This window comes from Anguilla rostrata, chromosome 16 (assembly GCF_018555375.3).
Source record: "Anguilla rostrata isolate EN2019 chromosome 16, ASM1855537v3, whole genome shotgun sequence".
NCBI classification, from domain to species: domain Eukaryota; kingdom Metazoa; phylum Chordata; class Actinopteri; order Anguilliformes; family Anguillidae; genus Anguilla; species Anguilla rostrata.
Window position 1 is genome coordinate 6348961 of NC_057948.1, and position 27961 is coordinate 6376921.

Here is a 27961-nt window from a genome sequence, read left to right on the forward strand (position 1 = left end):
GCAGAAAGAGAGGGAGAGAGAGAGAAAGAGAGAGAGAGAGAGAGAGAGACAGAGAGAGAGAGAGACAGAGACAGAGACAGAGAGGTTCTGAGGAAGCGCAGAGCGCGAAGCATTCGTAGGGGAAAGAAAGGGGTGAGTGTGAGGGGGGTAGGTTGGTGGGTGAGGGATAAGTGTAGGTGGGTAAGGTGAGGTGGGGTAGGGTGGGATAGGTGAGGTGGGGTAGGGTGGGTAAGGTGAGGTGGGGTAGGGTGGGATAGGGTGAGGTGGGTAGGGTGAGGTGGGTAGGTTGGGTAGGGTGAGGTGGGGTGAGTAAGGTGAGGGTGGGGTAGGGTGGTGGGGTAGGTTGGGTAGGGTGAGGTGGGGTGGAGTAAGGTGGGGTGGGGTAGGGTGGGGTAAGGTGAGGTGGGTAGGGTGGGGTAGGGTGAGGTGGGGTAGGGTGGGGTAAGGTGAGGTGGGGTAGGGTGGGATAGGGTGAGGTCGGGTAGGGTGAGGTGGGGTAGGTTGGGGTAGGGTGAGGTGGGGTGGGGTAGGGTTGGGTGAGGTGGGCCGCGACTCTACGCCTTTAAGAGCGACGAGTCTCTTCCCATCGCCCGTTTCCTATAGATGCTTCTCCCTGCGCTGATATAGCCCTTTACATAAGCCACTTTCAACACGTAGCCAAAGTTCTTTCGGTGAGTGCGAATCTTTCAAGGAGTAAATGGTGGATTTATGGCTTTTGTGGCCACCCACTCCACATAAAGAAGGCAGGCTGAGCTAAAGACTGTTCCGGAACACGATAGACACCACGTTCTGGATTTTAGACTTTCCCCGATATGTATTTGTCAGTTTAACAAAGGCTTTTTAAATAGACGCCTCCTCGGATAGGAGAGATGGGAACTCTTCTCTCTCCGGTGGCTAAGACTCGGTTACATCGCTCCTCTCGCCTGTCAGTAATGCAGTTCTCTCCTGTCATCCAGGCACGACAGAAACAGTTAAAGAAAAAGCGGGGATGGGACGTGAGACAGCTGCAGGAGACAGCGATTCCAACAGTAATTAAGCAATATGGCACCAGAGGCAGTACTATATGGTGCACCAGAGGCAGTGCTGTATGGTGCACCAGAGGCAGTGCTGTATGCTGCACCAGAAGCAGTGGCAACCCTAATTTGGCGCACATGATTCTACCAATCAGCAGCTCAATGAGATCTCTAGCTGTTGAATGAGGTGAGCTTTGTTAGGGTTGGAGTGACAACGTACACAACAGTAGATCACCAGGAACAGGTTTGGAAACCACTGAGCTAAACAGCACAGATGGAAGCCCTGCTGACCTACTGTATCCATTATTGTCATGACTTACCAGCAGAATTAAAACTGCTTTGTGACCAAGCTAGCTTCTTATGCAGGCTGTGTATGTAGCCTTGTAGCTTTCTGTTCATGAGGTCACTTTGTACAAAGTTGCAAGTCTTTCTTTTGCAAAACAAAAAGTCAGTAAATAATAATGACAAAAGGTGCATTAGCAAGGAGTTTGCCAATCTGCCACATCCCTAGTACCGGTTATAAGGGAAAGATATGCACAGCATTTACCAAAACGGAGAAACGTATTTAAATTTTCAATGGCCCACTGAAAAATTCACAGCAATGAGGAATATCCTTCGCTCAGCGCACCAGAGACACAAATGAGTGCGTGAAGTGAAAGAAGCAAAGCACTATCGAACTCCCAGAAGAGCGACTACATCATCTCGCCGGGTCACAGTGCAATCAAATGATGTCAGGCTTCCAAACTGAGACTGCCACATCGCAAATCTAACAACCCTGTAATTAACAGGGGCTAATACAAAAGACTGGGGAACAGTGCTCTTTAAATTGCGCTGGTTTTTTGCCCTCTCTCGCCCCCCCTCCCCCCCCCCCCCCCCATGAGAAAGGTGTTGAGACGGTGTTTGCACTTCTCAACGCTCAATCGGAAGGTGAGACAACCAAGAGGGAGGATTCGTGCACACACAGAACAAAAGCACTGCTCTTTTTTTCTGGTCAGGACGAGTGTTTCATCACGGGGAAAGCACCAGGAGATGAAATTCCATCGAGAAACCCGTCCGGTGCTTTTGTTCGAGAACGGTGGGGGTGGGGGTGGGGGGGGGGGTGAGGGGGTGTGTGGAATTCCGGTGGCCGGTGTGTTCACGCGGTTTTTGTGGCACCCTGGCTCAACTAACCAATTACCTGCGCACACTGACGAGGGTAGAACGGATCAAGGTAAAACTTTTCAAATTGGCACATGACAGCAGCCTTCAGCTATCACTTGTGAACTCGCCAAGAAATTTCACATAAACCGTCATTGTTAAATAATTAAGAGCGCGGAATCTTAGAACAGATACAGATACAGGCCCCCCTTCCCCCACAAGGACTTTTATTATTCTTCCCTCTTTCCGAATTCATGTGAGGGTGCGAGGCTAATTCCCTTCTTTCCGAAGTCATGTCGGGCAAGTGAGTATTAAGTTTTTTTTCTTTTTTTTTTGAAAACCACCTGTTTCCCGAATCCAAGCAGGTTCAACAGTCAACGCCTTCGTTTCCAGCTTAGCACTCTGAATACTGAGCACAAGTGGTATTGCAAGCTAAAACGCTTCACTTACCGGACAAGCAAAACATATTTTATTTGATTAAAATCAATGGTTTTTATCTAGAGTGCCAATCATCAATTAATCTGCCAAATTCATTGATGGGCAGCACAATCTGATGGATCAACCTTGGTCAAAATAGACAAATCATACATATAAAAATTTAAAGCTAGTCTATTAATATCCAATATAAAGACAAAGCATCACACGTAATCTAAAGATGAAGGTCAACTACCTTAAATGCTAAATCTAATGATGAAATAAACCAAATCAGAAGAGGTCGATAAAACATTTCAAACTACAGCTTGACATTTTTGCCATTTAGCAGATGCTCTTGACCAGCTTTAGTATTTTTTGCATAGTATCAATTTATACAGCTGGCTATATACTGGAGCAATGCGGACTAAGTAGCTTGCTCAAGGGTACAATGGCGTTCTCCAATATGAAAGTCAAATCTTCAACCTTTTGGTTACAAGGCCTTAACTATTAAACTACACTTCTGCCCACCAGGCATTCAAAAATCCACCTGACACTTTCAGCCAGAGAACGAAGTAAAAGCTAGAGCCAGAGTGAAAGTCTGGAGCAAAGTTGAGAAAGTTTAGCCAACTAACTGTCTTCCCCCTCAGCAGTCATAAATACTTCACCCTGCAGGGACTGTTGGTGCAGACCCTGATTGGGTGATACCAAGTTTTTGCACTGGAAGGGGGGGCCGGGTTCATTTGAGGCAATGACTGGCTTGAAATCTAAAAGCTGGAAAAATCAGTATTAAAGTGGCGGTAAGTTGTTGAAAGCAGAGCTAAGCACCATATTATTATTATCACATCAAGACTTGTTTTTTTAACCTCTTTATAAGGACACCAAGCATGAATCAGCCATAAGATAATTCAGCTTAGATTGCTGAATAGCACTAACAAAATGTACATTTACTACTGCTTTTAACAAGAGAGAGGATGGCTGTAGCTAATAAACATTAAGTCCAGCCAGTTGTGAAATCTCCAACTTTGGGAAAAATATTGTTACCGCGTGACAAGGCCAGTTATACAATGCTGAACTCTGCTTTCAACTGGTGCCCTATAAAAAATATAAATTACAAAATGGCTGGCCCCTATAATCATCACCTACATGGAAATTAAGACTTTCAACAGATTGGGAATTCTTACAGTAAATCCAAAACGCAATAATGGCCCTGAACTATAGTGTGGTCACGCTGGGCCCTGATAGCTTTGTATTCTAACGTTTATTCAGGGAGGTGATGACACCACAGGACAGGAGAATAAATACCCGAGTTTGGTATACATAGAAAAAGGGGCTCATTGTGTCTTTTAACTGCCTAAGGAAGCCCTGTGCGTTTTTTGGGGAAGGGGAACAGAGTAACAGGTAACGGACATATGATCATGTCAACCAGAGCAAGCTTCTTCACGCCAACGTGAAATCGCACAGACCATACACAAAATAACCTGTATCACAACATACTGACCCTCTCTTCTTCATCGTATTCAGAGTAGACCTGGGTCAAATACATATCTGTTTTGGATCCAAATACTTTTCTGTGCTCTGTTGATCTTGTCTGGTGTAATTGAGCCTGCCAATGTGAGCAGAAGGCGGGGTTAGCGCTTTTTGAGAGCATTTCATTGGTTCCAATACACCAGACAAGATCAGTAAAGTGTAGAAAAGTGGTTGAATCTAAAACAAATAAGCCTTTGACCCAGGTCTGATCCAGAGCTGGCCCTAAGGTTTTGGTGGGCCTAAACAAGGCTGTTTTGGCCCCAGGGGGCTCCGAAAATAATTCATACCTGCCACTTTACAGCAGAACGAACGAACTCACTCATTAGCTTATAGTGGCTGTGGCCCCAAACGACTGCATAGTGTTGTCAGCAAGGTGAGGATTAATTGAAAAATGTCAAATTATTCAAAAATAATTACCTTATTAAATAAAATAAATATATTTTACATGTTAGATAAGTAAGGTGTTTCAGCTGTTGATGTACCTGCGTTCGGTATTCAGAAACCCGGACGTCTAGCAAGGGCGTTAACGGTTAAAACTGCCGTTAAAAAATATGTTAAAAAAAATTGAACATATTTCGATTAGTCCTCACGCCTTGCCGACAGTGGGTTCATGTCAGTGGGCAACCCCGGCCGTATTCTGAAAACTAGGCATCCTGCAGCCAGAAATGCTGAGACTTTTCTTCGAACAGACCGTTTTGTAGCGCGTTTTGTAGATTAAAGACAAGAGAGAAAAAAACAAATCATTTCCAGACTTCCTCGGCACACACTGCCAGTGTTCTAAGAACGCGGGCGGTGATTCCTCTGGCGTCGGAGAGCTTTTGTCGGGGATTATCGATGCCTCTCTGCTTTCCCCGAAAGAGCGGCGCTTCTTCATGTCTCCCGCTGAGGAGCGGAGGTGAGTGATGAACCCGACGATGTGGCAGATTTGTCATTTTTACGGAGAAGGTCACGCCAGCCTCGCCCCCGGTTTGCAGGTGTGCGTCCGATCCATTCGCCCGTCGTCGTAACTCATTGTAAGTAAAAGCTTTCCGAAAGGGGGCGTCGACGCTCGCTCATTCCTCCCGGACGCCTACCATCAATGTCATCATTCGGAGCACGCAGAAAACAAACTTAACGTCCAGAGAACCAGGAACATCTTCACCGAATTAATTTATACATTCCTTAAAGGAACAGACGCAAACCTTTGCCTGTCCTACCCATAGTCAGACAATAAGGCTGATACCAATTTCATCGCTGTGCGTCCAGGACAAAAACATTAGACAATATCTAAGGGGCTGCGTTGCCAACTGTGCTACCTCTACCAATGGCTACAGACAGAAGCAACGTTAGCCAAAAAGCAAATTTCCTAAAAAGTTGGACTACTCCTTTAAGACTGAGACAACACTAATTTGAGACTTATTTTCCTCTAGATACTCAATACACAATACACAGCACAGGAAGTGGAATCTACTCAGTGAAGTTTGCATGCATAAAAAAGCTGAGGTATACGTGCTTAAGAGACTTGAATGACGTATAATGTTCTTTGAGGGCTGTTTCATATAGTCATTTTTTATCACCCGATCAAACGAAACATTCCCTCTTACATGAATATCTTTGCTTAAACGAAATTAATACTCCGTGTTAAATTCTGCATTTCCAAATATTTAATCACACCATGACAATTAACACACCTACCTCCACACCATCTTCTATTTTTTTTTTTGCTTTTCACATTTTCAATAATTTTGATTATGTATCGATGCAATTTGAAGTTTGAACTGCAACGAATACGCAAAGACTCAACTGGGCATAGCCTCACTAAAAATAAGTGGAAAAAAAGGCATTTTCCCGCAATATCCTCTGACACTAATTTGTTCCAACGCAAGGTTACCCAATCCAGTGTAGATGCTGAAGAAGTTACAGTGCATTAAAATCGCACTCAAGTCATCCTTATTACAGGTAGGAACCAGTGAAGGATGATTCCCTGTACGATATCAGCCTTGAAGTTGTGACATGAGGCTTTGTTTCTTCAGAGGACAGAGCAAAGCACCTCCTTAATAAGAGACAATACTGGATAAAAGCACTTCCTTAATACAAGACATGTCGTATAAGAGCACTTCCTTAATAAGAGACGTACTGGATAAAAGCACTTCCTTAAAAAGAGACATTTTGGATCAAAGCACTTCCTTAATAAGAGATATACTGGATAAAAGCACTTGAAGGTATGTTGACAGCAACTGCTTGCGTGTACAATGTAACAAATCGAAACAAGAACACAAAATCCACGGTTACACAGGACTGACACATCTACGGAGTTAACGCAGCGAATCAGAAAGTGTTTAGTGTCAGAAACCATGAACACCATTAGTGGCAGCCGTGAACAGTCTGAAGCGGTTGCCGGGGTCCGAAGCTAGCCGAGTGCTTCGGCGCGTTCGGCCGTGTTCCGCGCGCACATTAGCACGACGGCCTTCAATAAATAAACAGATCCGTCAGGCTGCGGCCATTAATAATAAACGGCGTGGACCGGCGGGAAGCTCTTCGCTCTTCGTGATTAGGATAAAGGTTTTCCGTCGACAGCCCGGCTGCTTCCGAAGGCACGGCCTTGAGATCGGAAGGCCGGGGAAATATCGAAGGCGACCGAAGCCTTTTCGCGAGTCGCTATCGAGCGCTAGCTTTTAATGGGAAAGAGAGTGTGAGGGACTAAACTCTGAGGTACGGTTCTCAGAGCGCTCGCTGTCTGCTGGAGTGACAGGACAGAGGGGGTGCAGGAATTGAGCAAGACAGCGTTTTAATATCTGGGGGGAGCCGGGAATATTTCGCAGATACACCCTAAGTAGTTTGAAAGCTGCCTGACAAGTGTGTGAGCAACAGACCCTAGAACTTGGCAGATATCTCTCGGCAACCGCTGTCCCACTCGAAAGGCTCTCTGGATGATGTCATCAGTCTCATGTCTCAGTCTGCTCTCTGGATGATGTCATCAGCCTCATCTCTCAGTCTGCTCTCTGGATGATGTCGTCAGCCTCATCTCTCTGTTTGCTCTCTGAATGATGTCATCAGCCTCATCTCTCAGTCTGCTCTCTGGATGATGTCATCAGCCTCATCTCTCAGTCTGCTCTCTGGATGATGTCATCAGCCTCATCTCTCAGTTTGCTCTCTGGATGATGTCATAAGCCTCATCTCTCAGTCTGCTCTCTGGATGATGTCATCAGCCTCATCTCTCAGTCTGCTCTCTGGATGATGTCATCAGCCTCATCTCTCAGTCTGCTCTCTGGATGATGTCATCAGCCTCATCTCTCAGTCTGCTCTCTGGATGATGTCATCAGCCTCATCTCTCAGTCTGCTCTCTGGATGATGTCATCAGCCTCATCTCTTCGTTTGCTCTCTGGATGATGTCATCAGCCTCATCTCTCAGTTTGCTCTCTGGATGATGTCATAAGCCTCATCTCTCAGTCTGCTCTCTGGATGATGTCATCAGCCTCATCTCTCAGTTTGCTCTCTGGATGATGTCATAAGCCTCATCTCTCAGTCTGCTCTCTGGATGATGTCATCAGCCTCATCTCTCAGTCTGCTCTCTGGATGATGTCATCAGTCCAGAGACTTCTCACTACGGGGGGGAGGGGCAGCACTCTGATTTAACTTCTGCAGGCTCTACTCCTGCCTGTTTCCATAGTCACAGTCCTTCCTTGTGTATTTGTGTATTCAGACTCGGAAGCGCGTAGGACGCCATTTCACCCATCCAAACTCCGGGATGGGGTCTCATTTAAAAACGGCAACGGCACTGGCATTCCCCAGGGTACGACATCAATATTCTGGAGGTAACTTCCTCTCTGGTTAAGTTCGGCCTGCTCCAATCACACAAATAAACTCAGCAACTCCGGGTGCTGTACTTGTGAACAGTTTGGGGGGGAAAAAACGATGGCAGGAACCTCAATTATGTAAACACTTAATTTATTATTCATAGTAAGCCCTAAACAAAATTTTTTCCCATTTGTTTCACATTTTATGGACTGCATTATGAAGTAGCATTTTACATTACTTCAGAAGCGGGTGGATTAAATATTTACTTTCAGTTATTTTAAATACTGTGGAACATTGCATTTCGTGTAATTACTGGATGGATCGCTTGGCTGCGAATATCATTAGGCCAAAGATACAGACTGTAAATATCCCCTTCCCTTTAAATGCGAGGCATAAATGACAGGAAGCCATTTTATAGTCTGTTTACAGCGCTGGTAATGTGACAAGTGAAGATCAAAAATCTTTAAGTCAGAGTCGAGCCCGGACTGCTCAGCACAGCAGGACTCAGGAGATAAGAAACTGAAGAGCTGCAAACTCCTGAAAGCTTTCTTTCCTGCTTGCAAAACATCAAAGGGATTAAAGCTGGTCCTGTTGAAAAAACTTTAAAATACACCCTTAATGACAAGGATGTCCATGTTATTGGCATCGGATATCACCATTGGATACAACCCTGAGATATCAGCCCCAGATATCAACCTTGGATATCAGGCTCATATGAACCCCAGATATTGGCCTAGGATATCAACTTCAAATATCAGCCTCAGATATCAACCTTGGATATCAGGCTCATAGCAACCCCAGATATTGGCCTAGGATATCAACTTCAAATATCAGCCTCAAATATCATCCCTGGATATTGGCCTCAGATATGGCCCTCAAATACCAGCCCCAGATCTCAGCCTCTAATATCAGCCTTCGATATCAACCTCAGATATCAGCCTTAGATATAAACCTTGGATTTCACAAATGGATATTGGCCTCAGATATGGGCCTTAAACACCAGCCCCAGATCTCAGCCTCTAATATCAGCCTCACATATCAACCTCGGTTATTAGCCTCAGATATCAGCCTTAGATATAAACCTCGGATACCTTCCATAGATACTGGCCTCAGATATGGCCCTCAAATACCAGCCCCAGATAACCGGCCCCAGATCTCGGCCTCGGATATCAGCCTCGGTTGTTAGCCTCAGATATGGGCCGCGGTGCTTGAACCGTTGCGGTACAGTGGCAGCGGAGCAGACGCTCCCGCCCGCCGGCCCCGGCGAAACCATGACAACCGGGTGAGAGCGTGCGAACCGGCCGCTGACTTGACAGCCCGGAGCACGCGAGGGACTGGAAGCGGGTGATTTGTGCATTAGTGACTGCGCCGGACTCCCTTGTTCTCCGAAAACGGCACGGAACCATCGCGCTTCGCGGCCGCGTCGCATTAATCCATTCCGACGCCCACGCGTTTCGCGGAGGGCATTAGTGACAGTGCTCCCATGCTCCCCCCTAATAGCCCCCACACCCCCCACCCCCCCTTCCTTTTGCATTAATACAGGAGCTCATTATCAGAAACAGCCTGGCTTCTGAACGGGGAGCAGCGCACTGGATTCTGTAGCAGAGAAGGAATGAGGAGGAATCGCTAGGATTTTCATACATGTTAAAGGCTTGGTATCTTCAATATTCTGACTCCAGTGAGCCAGACTATCGACCAGAAACCTCACAGAAAATCAGTTGAAGTATTTAAATTTTTTTTTGACATAATGCAAATGTCTAGCATGACAAAAACATGTGAAAATATTTACAAAATTATTTATTTACTTCATTATTATTGAATGTATCTTGTAGTGTACGTTTCAGCATAGTAGAATATATGGTCCTTTGAGAGCCATGTCCCCTACAGGGGACATAAATGTATTGCCGGGTCTTGGGAGGATACGAGACCCGTTTGACCGCAGAGTACCCAGCATGCACCGCGGGCGCGGCGCGGCCTTACCCTTCTCGCAGCGGCGCCCCGTGAGGCCGGAGGGACACAGGCAGGTGTTTGGGGAGACGCAGGTGCCCCCGCTGCGACAGCCCTCCTCGCAGAAAGCTGGGGGACGACACAGAGGGAGAGAGAGAGAGATCAGCGGTCCGGATCGGAGGTTCCCGCGCCGCGAAACGGACAGCCCGCCACGCTTCGCGTTTCCAGGAAAGAGACGGGGGGAAAAACCCTAGAGAGGCACCGAGGCATTCAGGAGGAGTTTCGGCCTTCGATGCGGAGAGGGGATGATTTTCAGAGCCGCCAAGACGTATTCAGGCCGTCCGAATAGAACTGCTCCTGTGTTCAATCGAACGATAATGCACTTAAATGCGCTCTGTCCTGCGCAGACGCAGCTTGGTTTGGCAAACATCGAACGTTCGTTTAACAAGAAGCGTCTGCAAAAGAGAAGCAAAGCTTTTCGAATTAGCACGCGAAGCTAAGTAAGCTAGGGACACGTTTTGATAGAAGACTGGCCAGGAAAGGCACAAGACAGCATGTTTGGTTGTGATACGGGTGGAGGCGAGGTCATGCCAGAAGGAAAAAAAAAAGTTTTAGGCTCGTACCCAATAACAGCTCTCCTTAAATAACAAATGAATTACGACCCTTTGAAATCTCACAGTATTAAAAAAACGCGATAAAAAAATATATAGTTACGCTTACTGCATTGATTCAAATACTAGGACAGCACTGTGCTCTTTGCTTTTCCACAGTAGTTTCTTCAGAGGCAGTTAAAACTCATCATAAACTGACTTATCGAAAATCCCTGCATGAAAATGAAGGGATAAAACGACTGACGATGAAACACTTTTTTAAATCTATACTGAATGCTGCCGGTTTTGTTTCCCTCCGAAAATCGGCGGTTTCCTGTCAGGGTAAAGACACAGCAGAGCGAAACAGCGCTTCCACAAAACGATAAGTAGAAGAAGAGAAAGGGGGGGGGGAGACGAGAGTCAGAAAGGGAGAGAGAAAAAAAAATACGTCAAAGGAAGGAGAGACAAAAAAAGAGAGAAGAAAAGCTTTAATCTCCATCACAATAACAATAACTGGGGATTTAAAAAAAAAACAAGAGAGCGGTTACATAATGCAGTTTGAGCTCACATAAACCACTCCTGCAGGATGCGATTGAAGAAGTTTTAATCGTCGTTCACACTAACATGTTTACCGCGCGTGGAGAACAGTGCAAACAGCTCAATATGTTCCTGAGATCCTGCAGAAAAAAAAGTTTAAGAATTTAACTTTTTTTCTGACGTGATACGAGTGTCTTAGATGACAAATGCTGCAGTGAAAATATTTTCTAAAGTTTTATTTTTTTACTGACTGTCCCTTGTAGTGTAGTTTTCAGCACAGTAGAATACGTAGTTCTTGTCAATAAAACCAGAGGCTCGAGTCCCCTACAGGGGACAAAAACTAAGTAACGGGATATGACGAAGAACTGAAATTACTATGCTGTCTGATAACTAGACAATATTTGGGCAGCTAACATTAGACAGCTACATTAACTATTACCTAATACAAACAAAAACAGAAAAACATATATATTTTTGTTGTTTCTGGCTCATCCGGCTTGCTAAAACGGCAGCATGCTAACGACCCGGGAGAGCTGTGGGTGGCCTGAATGAGTTCTGTCATCCGCGCTCTGGACGTCAGTCGAAACCCGGTGGCTCAGGAAAAAAGGACTGGAGTGCTCTTCTGAGTGTAACAGTCAGTGAAGAGGAAATCCCTCGCCCTTTTAAAGAAAACCTTAAAATCAAAAGCTTCTCTCCCTTCAGTCGCGCCGGTCAGCGTTGATGCGGCTCACTTAATATCGGCCGAACGAATCCGAGATGAGATCGGTGCGAATGAGGAAATAAGGAATGTTCTTGTGCATTGAGGTACAAGCAGACACACTTTTGTAAATGAGATTGCTTTCAAGTAGAACACTACTAAATAATATATATAGATTAATATATACATAATAGTCATAATAGCAAGCTATAAAAGAAATTCTGAAAAACATTGACTTAACTGGGTCCTATAAGCTCTGCGTGCAGACTAGCACAATATAGGCCCAAGCTGAAACTATAGTTCTTATCTTACAGTAATTTGATTGGCAGTAGCATACACCTGTAGAATAGAACTATTTAACCAAAATTTAGAACATTCCACCATGTGTGTTTTCATTTGAGTGTACTCTTCTCAATGTGAAAATGCAGTTTATTGTTTGCTGGTTATCTGTTAAATAACAACTGTGCACGTCTGTGAAGTCATTTTGAGTGATAATGCCAGGAGTCAAAGTAAAGCATCGAGTCTTGGGAGTGTAAGTCCGAGTCAAGCTTCCACCCATGTTCTTCTCTGGCAACTGGAATCAATCGGAAGTTGTAAAATGTGTCAAGTCATGTGACTCAAGTCTACAACTCTGTAATTTCCGTAATGTAACGCTGAGTCACGACTCACAGCGATACTATAAACCACCTGTGAGCTTTAGGTACTAGTCACAGATGAAGTATTAGAAAAGCACAGGAAGCTTCACATTTGCAGAGCATCCTTGAATGCGGTGATCATCAGCCAGTCATCAACCAATCACCGCCCATTCACTACTCAGCCACCACTCAGACAAGACCAGTGTTACTAACTGAGCAAAGTCACGTGACTCAAGTCCACAACCCTGTAAATTGCTCAGCCATTCTCACGGATAATACCAACACGATTGCACCATGAACAAAAATTATAAACTTGTTGGCTTTCCACTTGTGAGACTTCATTTATGGATTCCAACAATTGTCATTTGGCTGCCATTTAAACAAGCCCAGCCAGGTCGCAAAAAATGAAACGCACGGAGCGGAGTTTTCTGGCCTGCTGCTCTGCGGTCAGGCATTACGGAGTCCTCCCGCAAGCCTCCGAGATTCGCCGCGGAACACGGTGATGGGCGGTCAGGTGCGCGAGGAGGAACTCAATTTCGGGAGGCCGGGGCTTAAGCCTGTTATAAAGGCGACACGCTTCCCCCCCTCTCATCAGCCGAAGGAGCTGAGTCACCCCGTTCCCCCCCGCCGGGACTCCCCTAAGCCGGGCTCAGTCAGCTCCCGGGGGGCCTCTGAAGGTGCGTTCCGGATCGTTCCGCCGAACTTAACGAGCTCCGGGGCCCAATCAGGCCGGGCGGCGCTCGCTGCGGGCCGATCCGTTTCCGCGGCGACGGGGCTCGCGGCCGAAATCCCGCCCGTTCGCGTACGAAGGTCCCCCCGAAACACGGGTACAGTCACACGACAAACGACAAAAATGTTGTTTAAAAAAATTTAAAAAACGTCCGGCAGTGAATAAAACTAATACAGAAATGAATTAGCACTGAAGCATTTTATGACACCCTATGCATGATTTTCACATGAAACTGAACACAGACACTGAATTACTGAATCGCAACTGAACCTGCTTGTAACTAAACTGTTGTAAAAAAAAAAAATATACAAGTGTATGCAGATTACAGAACAATACTAAGCGCATATGATGCAGTGACATCAGCAGTTAACCTTATTTATACTAGAGCATCAGAGTGCCCTTTTCACAATAGATGTGCAGCCCTTTTGAATCTTCCAGCTCCTGCATCCGGAATTCAAAAGGATTCCCAGACGGAGCAATAGGATTTTACACTGATCTTTAAGCACACGGGGGTTACTGAATTATACAAAGGTTCATCCAGCAATGTTTCTTAAGGGCATTGCATGGACCTCAGAGTACATAGAAACACTGAATCATGCCTTTCGGAAAATGACCTTTCGACAAAATGAAAAGCACACGGATTTAAATTTAGAAACTGCAGGGTCTGAATGCGGGGTAGTGAATATTTTATTGATTATCAACTCCCGTATTCATACCGCAGAAACACACACACACGCAGAAACGGGCGTGCAGTGCACACGCACTCAGGCAAACACAGAAACACACTTTGCATCCGTATTCAACCCATCGTCTATAGCAACCCCTAACCTGTTTCCCTTGTGTGTTGACACACAAATACGAATCAGTTGATACACAAGTCACAGAATCTCTCCGTCTATTTCAGTAGTCTGACAACTGCAGAGAGAAAAACATTTGCGAATCTGTGAATCTCAGCTATTTAACGTCAGTGCCAGTTATGTAATGTAACGATGAGTCACAAATCACAGCGATACTGTAGCCTACCTGTGAGCTATAGATGCCAGTCACAGATAAAGTATTACAAAAAGCACAGCAAGTTTCAAATTTTCAGAGCGTCCTTGAGTACGGCGATGCCCGTAATTGAGCTCCAAACCGCCCCAATCACCATCCATTCATTAGCCAGTCATCAACCAATCACTAGCCAGTCACCAACCGGTCACTAGCCAGTCATCAACCGGTCACTAGCCAGTCATCAGCCAGTCATCGCCCAGTCCTCACCCAGTCACAAGCCAGTCATCACCCAATCACCAGCCAATCCTCACCCAATCATTGCCCCTTTACTGTCCAGTCACCAGCCGTATCAGACCAGTGTTCCAATCTGAGCAGCTTGGCAAGAGACTATCTACTCAGGGCCGATTTTAAAAGAATTACACAGTTCTACAGTATATCTAAAATTGGAGTAAGGCCGGGAGTCAATCAACACTCCTTAACCTCGACTAACAGTTCAAAGCAGGAATCATTTTTTCTTCTTCTTCTTCTTCTTCCCAGACAGGGTGTGGAGAGTTTGCTCGCCAAATTGCGTTTCTGAAGAAAAACAGCAATGCTTGCTTTTGCTTTTAAGTCAAAGTTGAAGACACATTTTGACTGAATAGAGGCCCATGTTTTCCCCTATAATCAACACGGCCTGTGCAGGAGAGTAGGGTGTAGGGCAGTTCACAGAAGTCGATCCCCCAAAGGAAAACAGACTGTTTACTGTGCTGACAGGGAGACTGCAGGTCTGATAAAGACACAGTGCTCAGCTGCAAAACATCCTACTGGATCAGCATTATGTGAACCTTAGGTTCTCCACAATACAATGAAATCATGTTTGGCATTGTTGGAAAGCTGATGTCAGGGGGAACAAGTTGGTGTCTTGGTGTGGTGCTGACTAAAATATCTTGATACCTATGAGTCAGCGCTCAGCCAGATACAAAGGTTAATTGGTTATGATGTGTTTGCAGAGCTAGTGCAAGCAGGACCATTGATCTGTACTGCTTGTCAGGACTGTGTCTTTATTTGATGACTTTGTTTTTCGATTTATCTTTCGAGTATATAAGGGGAAATGTGCAATGGTTTGGGGAAACTCGTCAACACATTCTCCTGCGCGTATAAGCCATTTACGCTTACAGCCATTTCACCACTCACATTACGCACCATTGTATACTGTCATTATTACTGAACACAGTGAACAATAAACTGCATTCATTTTAACCTGGCACTCCTCGTTGACTCTCACCATTGCACACCTAGCAGTTTCAAGGTTCTAGCATACACACGCAACTCAGGAACACATAGTCACTCACCTGTACACTAGTGTTGTAGCAGCATACACAATTGTATTTTTGCGCAAAATACACAAGCCAGAGGCACGTCCGCGTCTACCAAGATAGATAGCAATTCGTATAGAGCCACGCTACTGGCGAAAAGCAGTCTTCTCCGTCTATGCATGACTGCTAGCACAGAACACTATTTTTGGAGTCAGATAATTGAGATTAAATGAATGAATCCCATTCCAGTAGTGCTGTGTAAGACTACACGTGTTCCTTCGCCACTCAGGTACTTCGGCTGTTCGTTGTGTCGGAGGGGTTTCTTACAGTTGGTGACCTTGACGCGTTAAGTTCTGGCTTCGTACAGTTGGTGACCCTGATGCTGTTCGGTCTATCTGAGGGGTTTCAAATGGCGGGCAGAATGAATCACTAAAACAGGCCTGTCTTAAACCTTTAAGGAGTGAGGTTGAAAATATGTGATTAGAATGTTCACTTAATGCTGATGTCACAATCACTATATAGGCAATTGAAAGCAATAGAGTTCTAGAACACTGAAAGAACATTGAAAAAAGAAAACATTCCAAAAAGCCTACTCTTCAAAGGGTTAAACCCCAGACAGAGTCTGTGGTTGAGGCTTTGGGGCCTCTTAAAAGAAAGAAAAATGCAGAAGTCGCACGAAATGAAAATGTTTCGTTCAATCCCTCGAATGTTTAGAAATTAATTCACATTAAAAGTAATTGCCTTAATGAATTTAAACCCCTCTCTAGTGTACAATACTAGAATCTAATCTAATCTACCTTAAAATGAAGAAATATGACAAATTAAATTAACTCCCCACAGAAAAAAAAACAAAACCAAGTAACATTCAAATTGAAAGCCACTTAAAGGAGTTATTCTCCTGCTCAGTCAAAATGTACAAAGAAAGGACACAACTGCATGCTTACTTTCCCGCTAACGCAAAACGTTCACGCAACGTTGCCGCCATGTAGCAGCAAATAGCATAACACTGACAAAACATTCCAGCAACATCTGTGTCAGCTGGGCTGCTGCTACTGACAAAACACGCTCTACATCCACACCCTGCATAGCAGTGATGTCACCATATCCTTGGGCGGGGCAGAGGCACCTGAGAGTAAAATGGCAGAATGCAGAGAGCGGGGAAGAGAGTGAGCAGAGCGTTCTGTGTCTCTCCCAGCTCTCAGCAGGAGACCCACAGCGCACAATAGGTGCTATTACACAGCCCAAAAAAACAGCAGCCATTTACAAATTATTCTGACAATGCAGGAAGTAACACTCGCGTCACAATGTGCCACAACGTCAAATCAGCCGACTACATTACCAAACTAAGTGCGAAACCCAGAAAACGTGATCAATGTGATTGCTCCTAAATTTTCACTGAAATCGTTTTAGAAAATTGTACCTATTCATAACAGGATTTTTGTCCTTGACCTTGTATTGCATATTAACTGGATACTGTATTCATTCATTTGTAGTGTGTGACAGTTGTATTTGTCTGTTTGTATTGCTTGCGTTTATTGTTGTAACAATGTTTATGCTGCTTTCTTGGCCAGGTCACTCTTGAGAAAGATGAGACTTTTACCTGGTTAAATAAAGGATATATATATATATATATATATATAATTAAAAGTAAAAGGAAGTCATCTTTATCGGACTACTGCAACAGATGACATGCTGCACAGGGGGAAATGTATGACTTTTAACGATCATATTCCAAAACGAAATAAATATCTAAAATCAGTGTGTCATGCTGCAAATATGAGGCCATTTTATGATCACAGATAAGATTTAAAATACTGGCTCAGCAAAACACATGTTTTTGGAGAATTATTCCCAAAGGTACACTTGGCAGGACTCCGGTTAATGTCTCCAACCAAAAACTTTTGAATTTGACATCTATGCCAAATGTCAAGAGGGTGCTTTATAATATCAAGCTTATATTTCATGATACCAACCCATTCCTCCACGTTAAAACCCGAAAACTCTATATTCGATCAAATGGGCCGTCGTTGCATTCGTGAACATGCTGAGTTGACACATTTCAGGACAAGCGTCGCCCTATTTTACAACCGCGTTGCCCATAAACTTTTTTACGTGACAAAAAAGGGTTTATTTCCGAAATACCAGCCGGGCAATAAGTGATGAACGGCCCGCATTTTCCGGAACCATCTATTTTAAAGCTCCTCAGAGGAAATGTCGAAAACACTGCCTGAACAGGCTATTTCATTCTTACAAATATAAAGATACCTGGCGGTTAATAACAGAAATGTCTTTTGCTTCTCATTTTTTTTTGTTTCTGCGGTCGCTCGGTTTACTAATGAACCGCTTCCCGATGACGGTTCGGCAATGACGTTCTCTGGGAGAAGAGACTGCGCTCTCCTACAAAAAAAGAATTAATGAAGTCCGTCTCCAACACCGTTTCTCCTTTAACCTGAAGAACATTTAATGGTCACACAACGTACAGTATATACATTAGGGCTATAGATATGTGTGTACATTATGTAACCTAGTATTTTAATGAGGACCATAGATATGTGTGTACATTATGTAACCTAGTATTTTAATGAGGACCATAGATATGTGTGTACATTATGTAACCTAGTATTTTCATTAGGACCATAGACATGTGTGTACATTATGTAACCTAGTATTTTAATTAGGACCATAGATATGTGTGTACATTATGTAACCTAGTATTTTCATTAGGACCATAGATACGTGTGTACATTATGTAACCTAGTATTTTCATTAGGACCATAGATATGTGTGTACATTATATAACCCAGTATTTTCATTAGGATCATAGATAGGTGTGTACACTCTGCAACCTAATATTTTCACATTCCATCTCATTAGAATACACCACTGGCTGGCTGATTCTTATATAGATGCAGCATATGTAGTATTTCATGAACATTTCCACTTCCAGAGGAACACAACGTAGCGAGCGTTCCGCATGCTAATCTAAACAGTGTCACTGGGGGGGCTGACAAATACATTGGAGGGATGGGGGAGAAAAACAGCTCTATTGATGTGTGGAAGTCTCGCCTCAGCCTTGATCATGGGAAATCCGGCTCCTCCCCCCTTTCACCCACAGAGTCCCCGCTCACTGAGCCGGCGGGTAGCGGCTATCCTTAGCATCCCTCTCAAAATCCGCAAGCCCCCTAATTAAACAAGTTCTGCCAGAATTCTAACACTCGAGGCGCATCTGGGAGACGCGCACGCGGTGAGAAAATGATCTCATGGTAATGCATCAGAAATTTAACAACGTTGACAGAAGTTGCTCGGAAGTTTAGCGTCTGGGAGACGGTAGAAATTATATTTAGTCGATCTTTTTGAGATAACACCTTGTACAGTGTCATCCTTCTTAAAGGATGGCATGATACTGTAGGCAGTTTACTCTAGCTATAGGCTTCAGTTAAGCAGAGTGCAGCAACTGTCACAAATAATTATTCATATTTATATTTTTCCTTGACTTACAAACAACTTCAAGTGTAACTTTTCCTTCCGGAGTAAATTTGATGTAATTGCTGAAATCAGCAAACCGTTTCTGAAGATCAAAAGTACCGATTGAGCCGAAGCCACGACGTTTGACAGAGAGGAATAAAAGGAGGCAGGAAAAGGATGAATGAACGACTGTACAGGTGAGAAAAATGTCAATGTGACGAGGAGAGACACATCCTTGGGGCTCAAAGAAAACAAAACCAAAAATAAGGACTTTGTTCTGAAGGGAATAGGGAATCTACATCTCACCTCATCACCCCCCACTACCCTCTAACATTTTTTTTTTCTATAAAAAAAAAAAAAAAAAAAATAAATAAAAAAAAAATAGGGTGTACAATTCACACTTTTTTGCAAAGTTATACCTATTGTAGCTCTCTTGCAGGAATGTTGTAAAGCGCTTGTCTCTGAGGTTTGTAATGCACTTGTTGTAAGTCGCTCTGGATAAGAGCGTCTGCTAAGAACCTATAATGTAATGTAATGTAATGTAATGTAATAGGAGGTTCACTTCAAGGGCGGTGACGAACAGACAGCTATTTCACTGTCGCCCATACGGCATACACCCTTGAGCGATTGCTGCTTTTATTTTTGTCCATCCATCCATCCATCCACTAGCTAACCTGCTTATTCATACATATTTAGGGAGGCTTGAGGCTATCCCAGCATGCATTGGATGGGCAGGTGGGTGGGGGGGCAGGGGGGTGGTGCTGGAGCCTATCCCAACATGCATTGGGCGAGAAACAGGAATACACACTGGACAGGTCACGGATCTATCGTGGGGCACACACACCATTCACTCACACACTCATACCAATGGGCAGTTTAGAGTCTCCAATTAGCCCTCTGCATTTCTTTGGACTGTTTCCAAAAGAAACCCATGCAGATACGGGGAGAACACGCAAACTCCACACAGGCCAGAATAAAACCCGCTTTTATTTGTCGTCTCAAAGACTGCAAAGACCACCAAAAGAGAATACGCAATGTGGTTTTACTGTAAAATAACCCAGTCACTGGCCAGTGAAAAGTATCATTTGTTGTCAACCAAACGGCAAATAACAGGCAAAATGGCCATAAATAATAGAGCGGCATCACGAATGCAGAATGATTTAAGGACAGTTTTCCTGGGAGCAGCAGGGAAGCGGAGACATAAAATGTCCAATGAAGAGCTGTCGGCGCTTCGGAAGGCGGGCCATTACACTGAGAATACGCGGCAGTAAAGCCATAATAACCTTTGCACTCGCTGTCATATCACGTTATTGGAAACAATCAACAATCTTGAAGATCTACGGTCGACCCTGTAAACCGAATAAACTTTGGCTCAGCTGTATTTTAATGCTGGTGCTGTGCCGATTTCACTGCGAGGTTTGTGTTACAGTACGTAACTGCCATTCAGTGGCTTATCCAGAGCGACTCGCTGGTTTTTACATAACGACCATTTACAGAGCTGGATACATGCTGAAAAATTCAGGTGAAGTATCTTGCTCAAGGGTACAATAGCAGCACCATGCCTGGGACTAAACACCTAAAACCATTGGATAAGAAGTCCAGTTCCCTAATCACTGTACTGCCCTTGATAAGACAGCCAATCGGCAGCAAGGACATGCAACTGCCATGCGATCACGTGATGTGTTTTTGTCAATCTCACAGAAGCGTCAAGGCCTTGCTGCTGATTGGTTGTCTTGTCAACATTCAATAAACACCAGCTGTGATTTTATTTCCCCCCAAAAGCATTTCACCTTGCCTCCGGAGTTCAGATCTTTGCTACCGCATCAGGTGCAGTATAATTAAAGACCAAAGGAAAGGCAGTCCACCAGATGATGCTGACAATCATTACTGTGCTAAAAAAATACTCGATAATTATCAAACAAGTATATCGGCCAGGCCTACCTACAACCTATGGGCCAGAATCCCTTTTCCCTAACCATGATAGTACACTACGACTCACACATCATTTAAATTCATTAAGATCAGGAGTAGGGTAGTCATGGTCAGCACTTCCATACATATTGAAAACATCTGCACTACAGAGACACTGTCTACATCCTCACTGCTAGCAACGACAACGTCGGTTCAAATCTGGCTGCACAACCTTTGTCACATGTCTCCCACTCTATCCCCCCTCTCTCACTCACCATTCCTCTCTCTCACTCCCCATCGCTCTCTCTCCCTCACCACCCCTCTCTCTACCTCCCCCCTCTTTCTCTCACTCCCCACCCCTCTCTCTACCTCCTGCTCTTTCTCTCACTCATCATTCCTCTCTATCACTCACCATTCCTCTCTCTCCCTCACCACCTCTCTCTCTACCTCCCCCCTCTTCCTCTCACTCCCCACCCCTCTCTCTACCTCCCTGCTCTTTCTCTCACTCCCCATCCCTCTTTCTCACTCTGTACCCCTCTCTCCCTCCCCACCCCTCTCTACCTCCCCCCTCTTTCTCTCACTCCCCATCCCTCTCTCTCACTCCCATTCTGTCCTGCCTAAATAAAGCTGAAAAAGCCCTTAAAAAATACATCAAAAAAAAAAAAAAAACAAAGTAAAAAGTTCAGTTTTGAAACAGCTCTTATATAAATTTCCTTAGCCTTAAATCAGCCAGATCAGGTCTTAGTCACTGCTTTAATGTTCTCTAACATACTGAAGCAAATTATTTCTTTTGAAAGATGCTACATTTTTAATTAATTTACAGATATCCCTGAAAATCAAAGGGGAAAAAAATCAAAGTTCTAATTGCAGAAACGAGGACAGCTGTTTGTTGAAATCAATTAACAGAAAGTGAAAAGTTCAAAGACAAGGAAAAAGGAAACGAGCAAAACCAGCGTTGTGGATGCGGTGTCCAATCAACAACACTCTCCAAACCGAACTACGTCCAAAACTCAGCTTCCCAGAGTCCTCACCAAGACCAGGAAATCAGCCCACATCACCCATTCTCCCCATGCCAATTTCCTGACACCAAGCCCTGCAAAATCAATTTTCAATTACATTTTTATTTGTATTGCACTTTTTACAGACACTGTCGCTAAGACGGTTTATACTGGAAACACAAAAGAAAATTGGGCAACAAAAAAAAACAGGCCTGAACCCCCAAAAAGAGAGCAATAGAGGTAAATACTCCACAGTGGGGAAAAAACTGGCCCCGAACTTCTCCTCTCCCACACACCATTAAGGTCCACTGCCACTGGACTACTGGTTGTCCCCAACACAATACAACCGAACATACAGTAAACACGTTCTCAACAACCTTACCCTTTAAGGTGTAAGAACACAAAAATGTGATTAGAATGTTCTGAATTGAACATTCTAATGATGATGTAACAATCACTCCTTGTAACTGAAAGCAATGGAGTTCTAGAACACTGACTTAGAATTGTGAAAAGCATTCCAAAAAGCCTACTCTCCACAGGGTTACTCTACAGAATATGCACTATACTCAGGTTTGAGGTGGCTTGGGCTTTGGGTAGAGCTTGTGTTTGCAGAGAGTTTTGTGTGGATAAGCTGTTCCTCAGCAGTAGGGTGTTTGCGGAGGTGAAGCAGGGGGAGGGAGGATTGATGACTGAGCCATGCTATAGAGTTCTACAGGACCTGCAAAAGTGGCCATCACAATGAAGGACCCGGGGCTGCCCCAGAATCTGCCTGATCAAAAGTATCTCTGTGACAAAATTTTACATTTGGCTTTTACAAGTACGACTGCCGCAAATGACAGACCGGAATGAAATGTACCAGGTTTCAGAACCGGTTCTGCTCAATTAACATATTAATCTCCATCACTGGGTCCATTCAGTTCCATTCTAGCAGAAAAAAACATGCCCACATCTTACACCCCAAGCAGGTACACCTCTCAAATTAGAATCAGGGATGTCTAATTATATGTAGAGGAGGTCTAATGTGTTTATTCATATTAAAGTTCAACCCCATACATTTAAATAGAGCCATTTCGGTCATAACTGCTTAGGTTGGGGTGAAGATAAGTACTGTAATTAACTCGGCTAGCCTGAGACTGGAACTGTTATGCTAGCTGCAACAACAATAGGTAAGTGATTTTCATTACAGAGAAATATAAGTCAAGCTTAGTCCAAAAAATAATAAATAAATAAATAAATAAATAAATAAATAAATAATAATATGATTAAAAAAAGAAAATTAACAAAATGCAGTCACAGAAAACCCTCTGCACTCAAAGGAAATATTTAAATGTAAATGTCGGTTGTAAAGCTCAATAAATATATATATTTTTTACATGAAAAAATGAAATGGTGCAACAGAATACTAATCATAAGGCTTGGCAAATGTAACTGTTCAAAATATATATCCATCATCCAAATGGATGTTCCCTTTTCAAAGTACCATTACATATAGAGGTAATCTGTAAATACACGGCAAAAAAGAAATTTGCGGAGAAAAATGAAAAGCAAGACAGAGGTAGCGAAAGTGCTTGACAATGCTTTTCCTCAAACTGCCTTTTTAAAACATACTGTATCATTTTACCCCCCTCCGTTCTACATTCCGTTTTCTCAATTCGTATTTGTGCGATTGGCGTTTATATTCTTCCGTTGTTCTTTCCTTTCCTTGCTCAGCTATAATGCGCAGAGGAATACCTCGGTTTCTCTCTGCGTTACGCGTGCGCCACGTGCAGCTCAGCTGGCGAGCACACACGCGGACGCCGGGGCAAATTGCCTTTCTCAGGCAAGCCTCCCGCGAGGCTGCGGACGAAACGGCTGTCGGGTGGTGAAAAATCATTTTGGATCCCGTTAGTCGAGAGGCATGCGCTGTGCTGTGACTGTCAAAATAAATAATTAAAACTCCAGCACAAATACCAGCAGGTGCGCTTCCCAATACAGGAACAATGAGAAGATTTGCGGGTGTTTGCTCGAAACTGCAATTAAAAATTTCTTCCATGGTATAAAGAAGTCTTAAGACTTCATTTATAAACGACTAGTATGGCCTTGAGTAAACACATTTTTGAAAGATATTTAAACGGGCATGCATGCACATACGCACGCGCGCGCACACGCACAACTGTGCCAAAAAGTAAATGATTTAGGCTAATCCTCAGACAAAAAAATTCTGCAGCTGACACACGAACTCAGTCGTGAGCCGTCTCATTACCCACAAACCTCGACTTCTAAATCGGCACACTACGACCCTTTGTCTAATTATCTGTGTGTCAGGTGACATCTTTTTTCAAGTATATTTAATAAGACAGACAGTAAAAGAATGTGTTGCCAGCACTTCAAACACTAGCTTAGTCTGCCATTTCAAACACTGTGCAGATGGGTTAAGGCTGACAGAGCCAGAAGTAATCCAAAATATTATGGAAATGCACCCTCCTTAACTCATTTGCATAAAGCTAAGCTCACAGAAGACCCAGGTATTAGACATGGCTACTGGGCAACTATATGAATACCTCACGTCAGGTTTGCAGCTTGCATTAGAACCACGGACTGATTATGAAGCACTTCCAAAACTGATATGCAGTTCAGTTAAAAACAAGAAAGAGACCTGCATCAGCTTTTTAACAGATGTACTGAATAAACAGAAGCATTCTCACAGACTTCATTTGAATAAGAAGCTAATTAATTATACACTATATCTTCAGATCGTTTTTGAAAGCAGGGCAGTTTCAAACCAGCAACAGATGAGTGTACTCAAAAATTACAGTGAGTAGGATTCACACCTGGAAATAGCATCTCCCTTTACCAATAAGTCAGAGGCTAAGGCACCATTTCTCCATCCTCACCATTAGCATGGATACGGGCAGCGCATTAGCCTCAGCTGACGCTTTTGTAATTGGTATCAGGGGAGCCGCCGTATCTCTGGCTGGGGGAAACAAACGCAGGCGAAGCGTGATTCAGTCCGGCTCGGGAGCCGCTGTGCGATCGGGCCCCACGGTGAGGCAGACGCGTCCTCCCGTCAAATCAGACCGAAGGGATCGATCACAGAGCCGACCGGTTACACACCGCGGCGCTCATCACCTGAACACTCTGCCGGAAATAAGAATGTGCTCCGCCAGACTAAAGCATTTTTTTAAAAAGGGAACTGCCTGCAGTGAACATCAAGTTTCCGTTCCGCCATTTTGTGGACCCTAGAACTGCGACCTGGCTGAACACAGGTACATGGTTGCCTCTATGGTTTGAAGAAGGCGGGGAGGGGGAGGTGGAGAAAAAGGAGGAGGAGGATGTTGACAATTCACGTGCATTCTTTCGTTTTTAAATCTGCCAGTAACAAAGCTTGCAGTCTAACACGTTGCAGCTCAAACTCTGGCCCCTGAATGTACACAATCAATGGCGGTTTGGCAGTGCAGTGGCCTGTCTGCTATCCTACCCGTCAAAGCCTTGTCTGGATCTCATTCGTCCTGCTGTCGCAGATACAATCGGTGACGTGTCGCCACGGAAAGTCGAGCAATTTACATTCAGGCGCCTCTCGTCCGACCTTCTCCAGGAGTTTGACCTCTTACTCTATGTCCATCTGTCAGTTTGAGGCACCTATTCTTTCAGCGTACAGTAACACACATTTTCATTGGCTAGAGTTCTGATGCACCGCCCCCTTCTCCCATTTTCTTCCCAACTAGGAATGTCCAATCATTTATCAACACTAAATCACAACAAAAAATACAGTGTGCTTTTTCGATAATGCATGCAACCTAAATCCATTACCTTGGGTTTTTTTGCTTCACGGGTCTATTATAATAATAGTGCCTTTAATGGAAACAGCTCCTCGCACCAACGCTGGCAAATCCATTACAGAATTTCAAATTGGTGCTTTTAATAGTGCACGTCAAGCTTACATATTCAGATAAATGATTACAAACATCTATTATACATCTGAGATGGTGTACCTCATACTTGAGGCATGATTAATGTGATTCAATTGAGGCACTTGCGAAATTCTATCAGTTGAAGCACTTTGAAGCGCTTGTGAGACCATTATTGACGATTTTCACTTTTCAGTTTTGTGACAATATTTCAATGGCTTTCAACATCATTTGGAAAGTATCCTTACACATTTCACACCATGAGGACTTGCATATTCCAGATGGCTACAAAGTGCTGAGCCTATATCCCCAGATCGCTCAAAATCAATGCATGACAGAACACATTTAACAAATGTTCTCTAATGTTTTTGCGGTTCTTCAACGTGGAAATTCAATGCTTCAAGCAATACACTTGAGCTATCATACTTTTTTTTATCTCCAATTGTAGTTTTTAAATGACATCTAATCTGATTCAATGGAATGCAGCTGAGCCAAGCTTCACTTACCCGATCCTATCAGCTCGCTCAGCTCACAGCCAATGGCGAGCCAGGCTTTATCCGTGTCATAGCAACAGACTGCGTTATTAAACAGGCCCCGTCCGCTGGACGCAAAACGGGCCCCGGGGGCTCTGGTGTGGGCGTGTCCCGAAGCCAGGCACTGCCCAATGAGAGCTCAGAATAAACAGAGCCCCGCCCATACACACAAAGGCATATTTGAAGACGACCGAAATGCAAATGGAATGGACGCTGGATACATTCACATGCGCACCAATACCCTGAATATTGAGAGCAATCAGTTTGAGGTAAGGTTATGCAATCACGTTTTGGAATAACACACCTTCTCTAATACCCGGGTTATACACCGAATGTGTACATTGAATACATGAGCCAGGAATAGCTGCATGCACACGGCTGAATGCTGAAGAATGATACACATCGAGGCTCACTACTTGGCTTGAAATGGATGGCATGGGTTGATAAAAGGATGCTATAGGTGTTAAGAAAAGACCTGCTCCGCTATCTCTGAGCATCCTGGACAATCCTAACAATCGGAGGTTTAGCAGCCTTATCATGTCTTCAGTAAAACACGCCTGATCATGATTGATCATGATTGTTGCACTCTTCATGCACAACATTGATTAGCAATTAAATGTTGCTCTAAAAGCACGCGCACAAGCCACTTTATGGATTCGCTCACTGACCACAGCACCTCCACATAACAAGCAGGCAATTAACTTGCGTCAAGCGTAAACTTCATGTAGAGATCCGGTCATATTCGTGTCAAAATGGGATTTCAAGAAGGACTACTCAGTCAAGGTTTTCTGCATAAGCCACTATTTCAGATACAACTTGATCTGAAGACCACTTTACAAATTAAGCCCCTGCTCTGCTGGCTCGGAACATCTTGGACGGCTGACATTTGGAGGTTAAGCAGTCTTTGCTAAATATAGACGTGCATCCAGTTCTCCTGCAGGGACACTTGGAAGATGAAGGACCAGAGTGGATCCCGTTCTTCCTACGACTGCATATAGACTGCAGAGTCTCACGTTATCCAAGAAGAAATGAACTGGAATCTCTGATTGGCGTTTTATAATTTCTGGAGTCGCAAAGAACATTACTGACAGAAAAATACACCACATGGCCAAACGTATGTGGACACCAACTCATCTCATTCCAAATGATGGGCATTAATAAGGAGCTGGTTCACCCGCCACAAAGGTGTTGGATGGGGTTGAGGTCAGGGCTCTGTGCAGGCCAGTCATGGTCTTCCACACCAATCTCGCCAAAATAATATGGACTTCGCTGTGTGCCCGGTGGCACTGTCATGCTGAAACAGGAAAGGAACTTCCCCCAAACTGTTCCCACAAAGTCGTAAGCACAGAATCGTTTAGAATGCCACTGCGTTAAGATTTGCCTTCACTGGAAATAAGGGGCCTAGCCCAAACCATGAGAAACCAGACCAAGGGGTGTCCAGATACTTTTGTGCATATCTGCAAATGTAACTACTGAAAACAACAATAAAACAACGTTCTAAAAGTCAATGCTACTATTCAGATGTCTATTTAAGACTACAATTTAAGTGGCATGTGTTTCTGTGAAGGACAGGGTATTTTTCCTCTTTACTTTTGATGAATTGCACTACACGTAAACCCGCCAGCAGCCAGCCCGCATACATAGGAAAATAAATAATTCATTTGTTATTTTTATTTCATTTAAATTTGTTTGGCCGATGCACTTCACTGCCGTGATTTATGTAGCTCAAATACGATGTACCATCAACGCGCTGAGCTGAGCACTGCTGAGACAGTTCAGGCGAAAGCCTAACGGGGTTCATCACGCAATTCCCAGAATTCCTCAGACGGTTCCTCTACGAAACATTTCCAAACCCATTACGCCGCGCACAATGCCCTT

General features: G+C 44.1%; 1 protein-coding gene across 1 annotated transcript in view; it reads right to left on the reverse strand.

Annotated features, from left to right (window-relative positions):
* The window catches only part of LOC135241831 (protein kinase C-binding protein NELL1-like), a 290330-nt gene that overhangs the window by 32130 nt on the left and 230239 nt on the right, over positions 1-27961 (reverse strand). The window contains exon 15 of the mRNA XM_064312554.1: positions 9849-9944. Coding sequence (XP_064168624.1) covers positions 9849-9944 — 96 coding nt within the window. The remainder of the gene's footprint in view (positions 1-9848; positions 9945-27961) is intronic.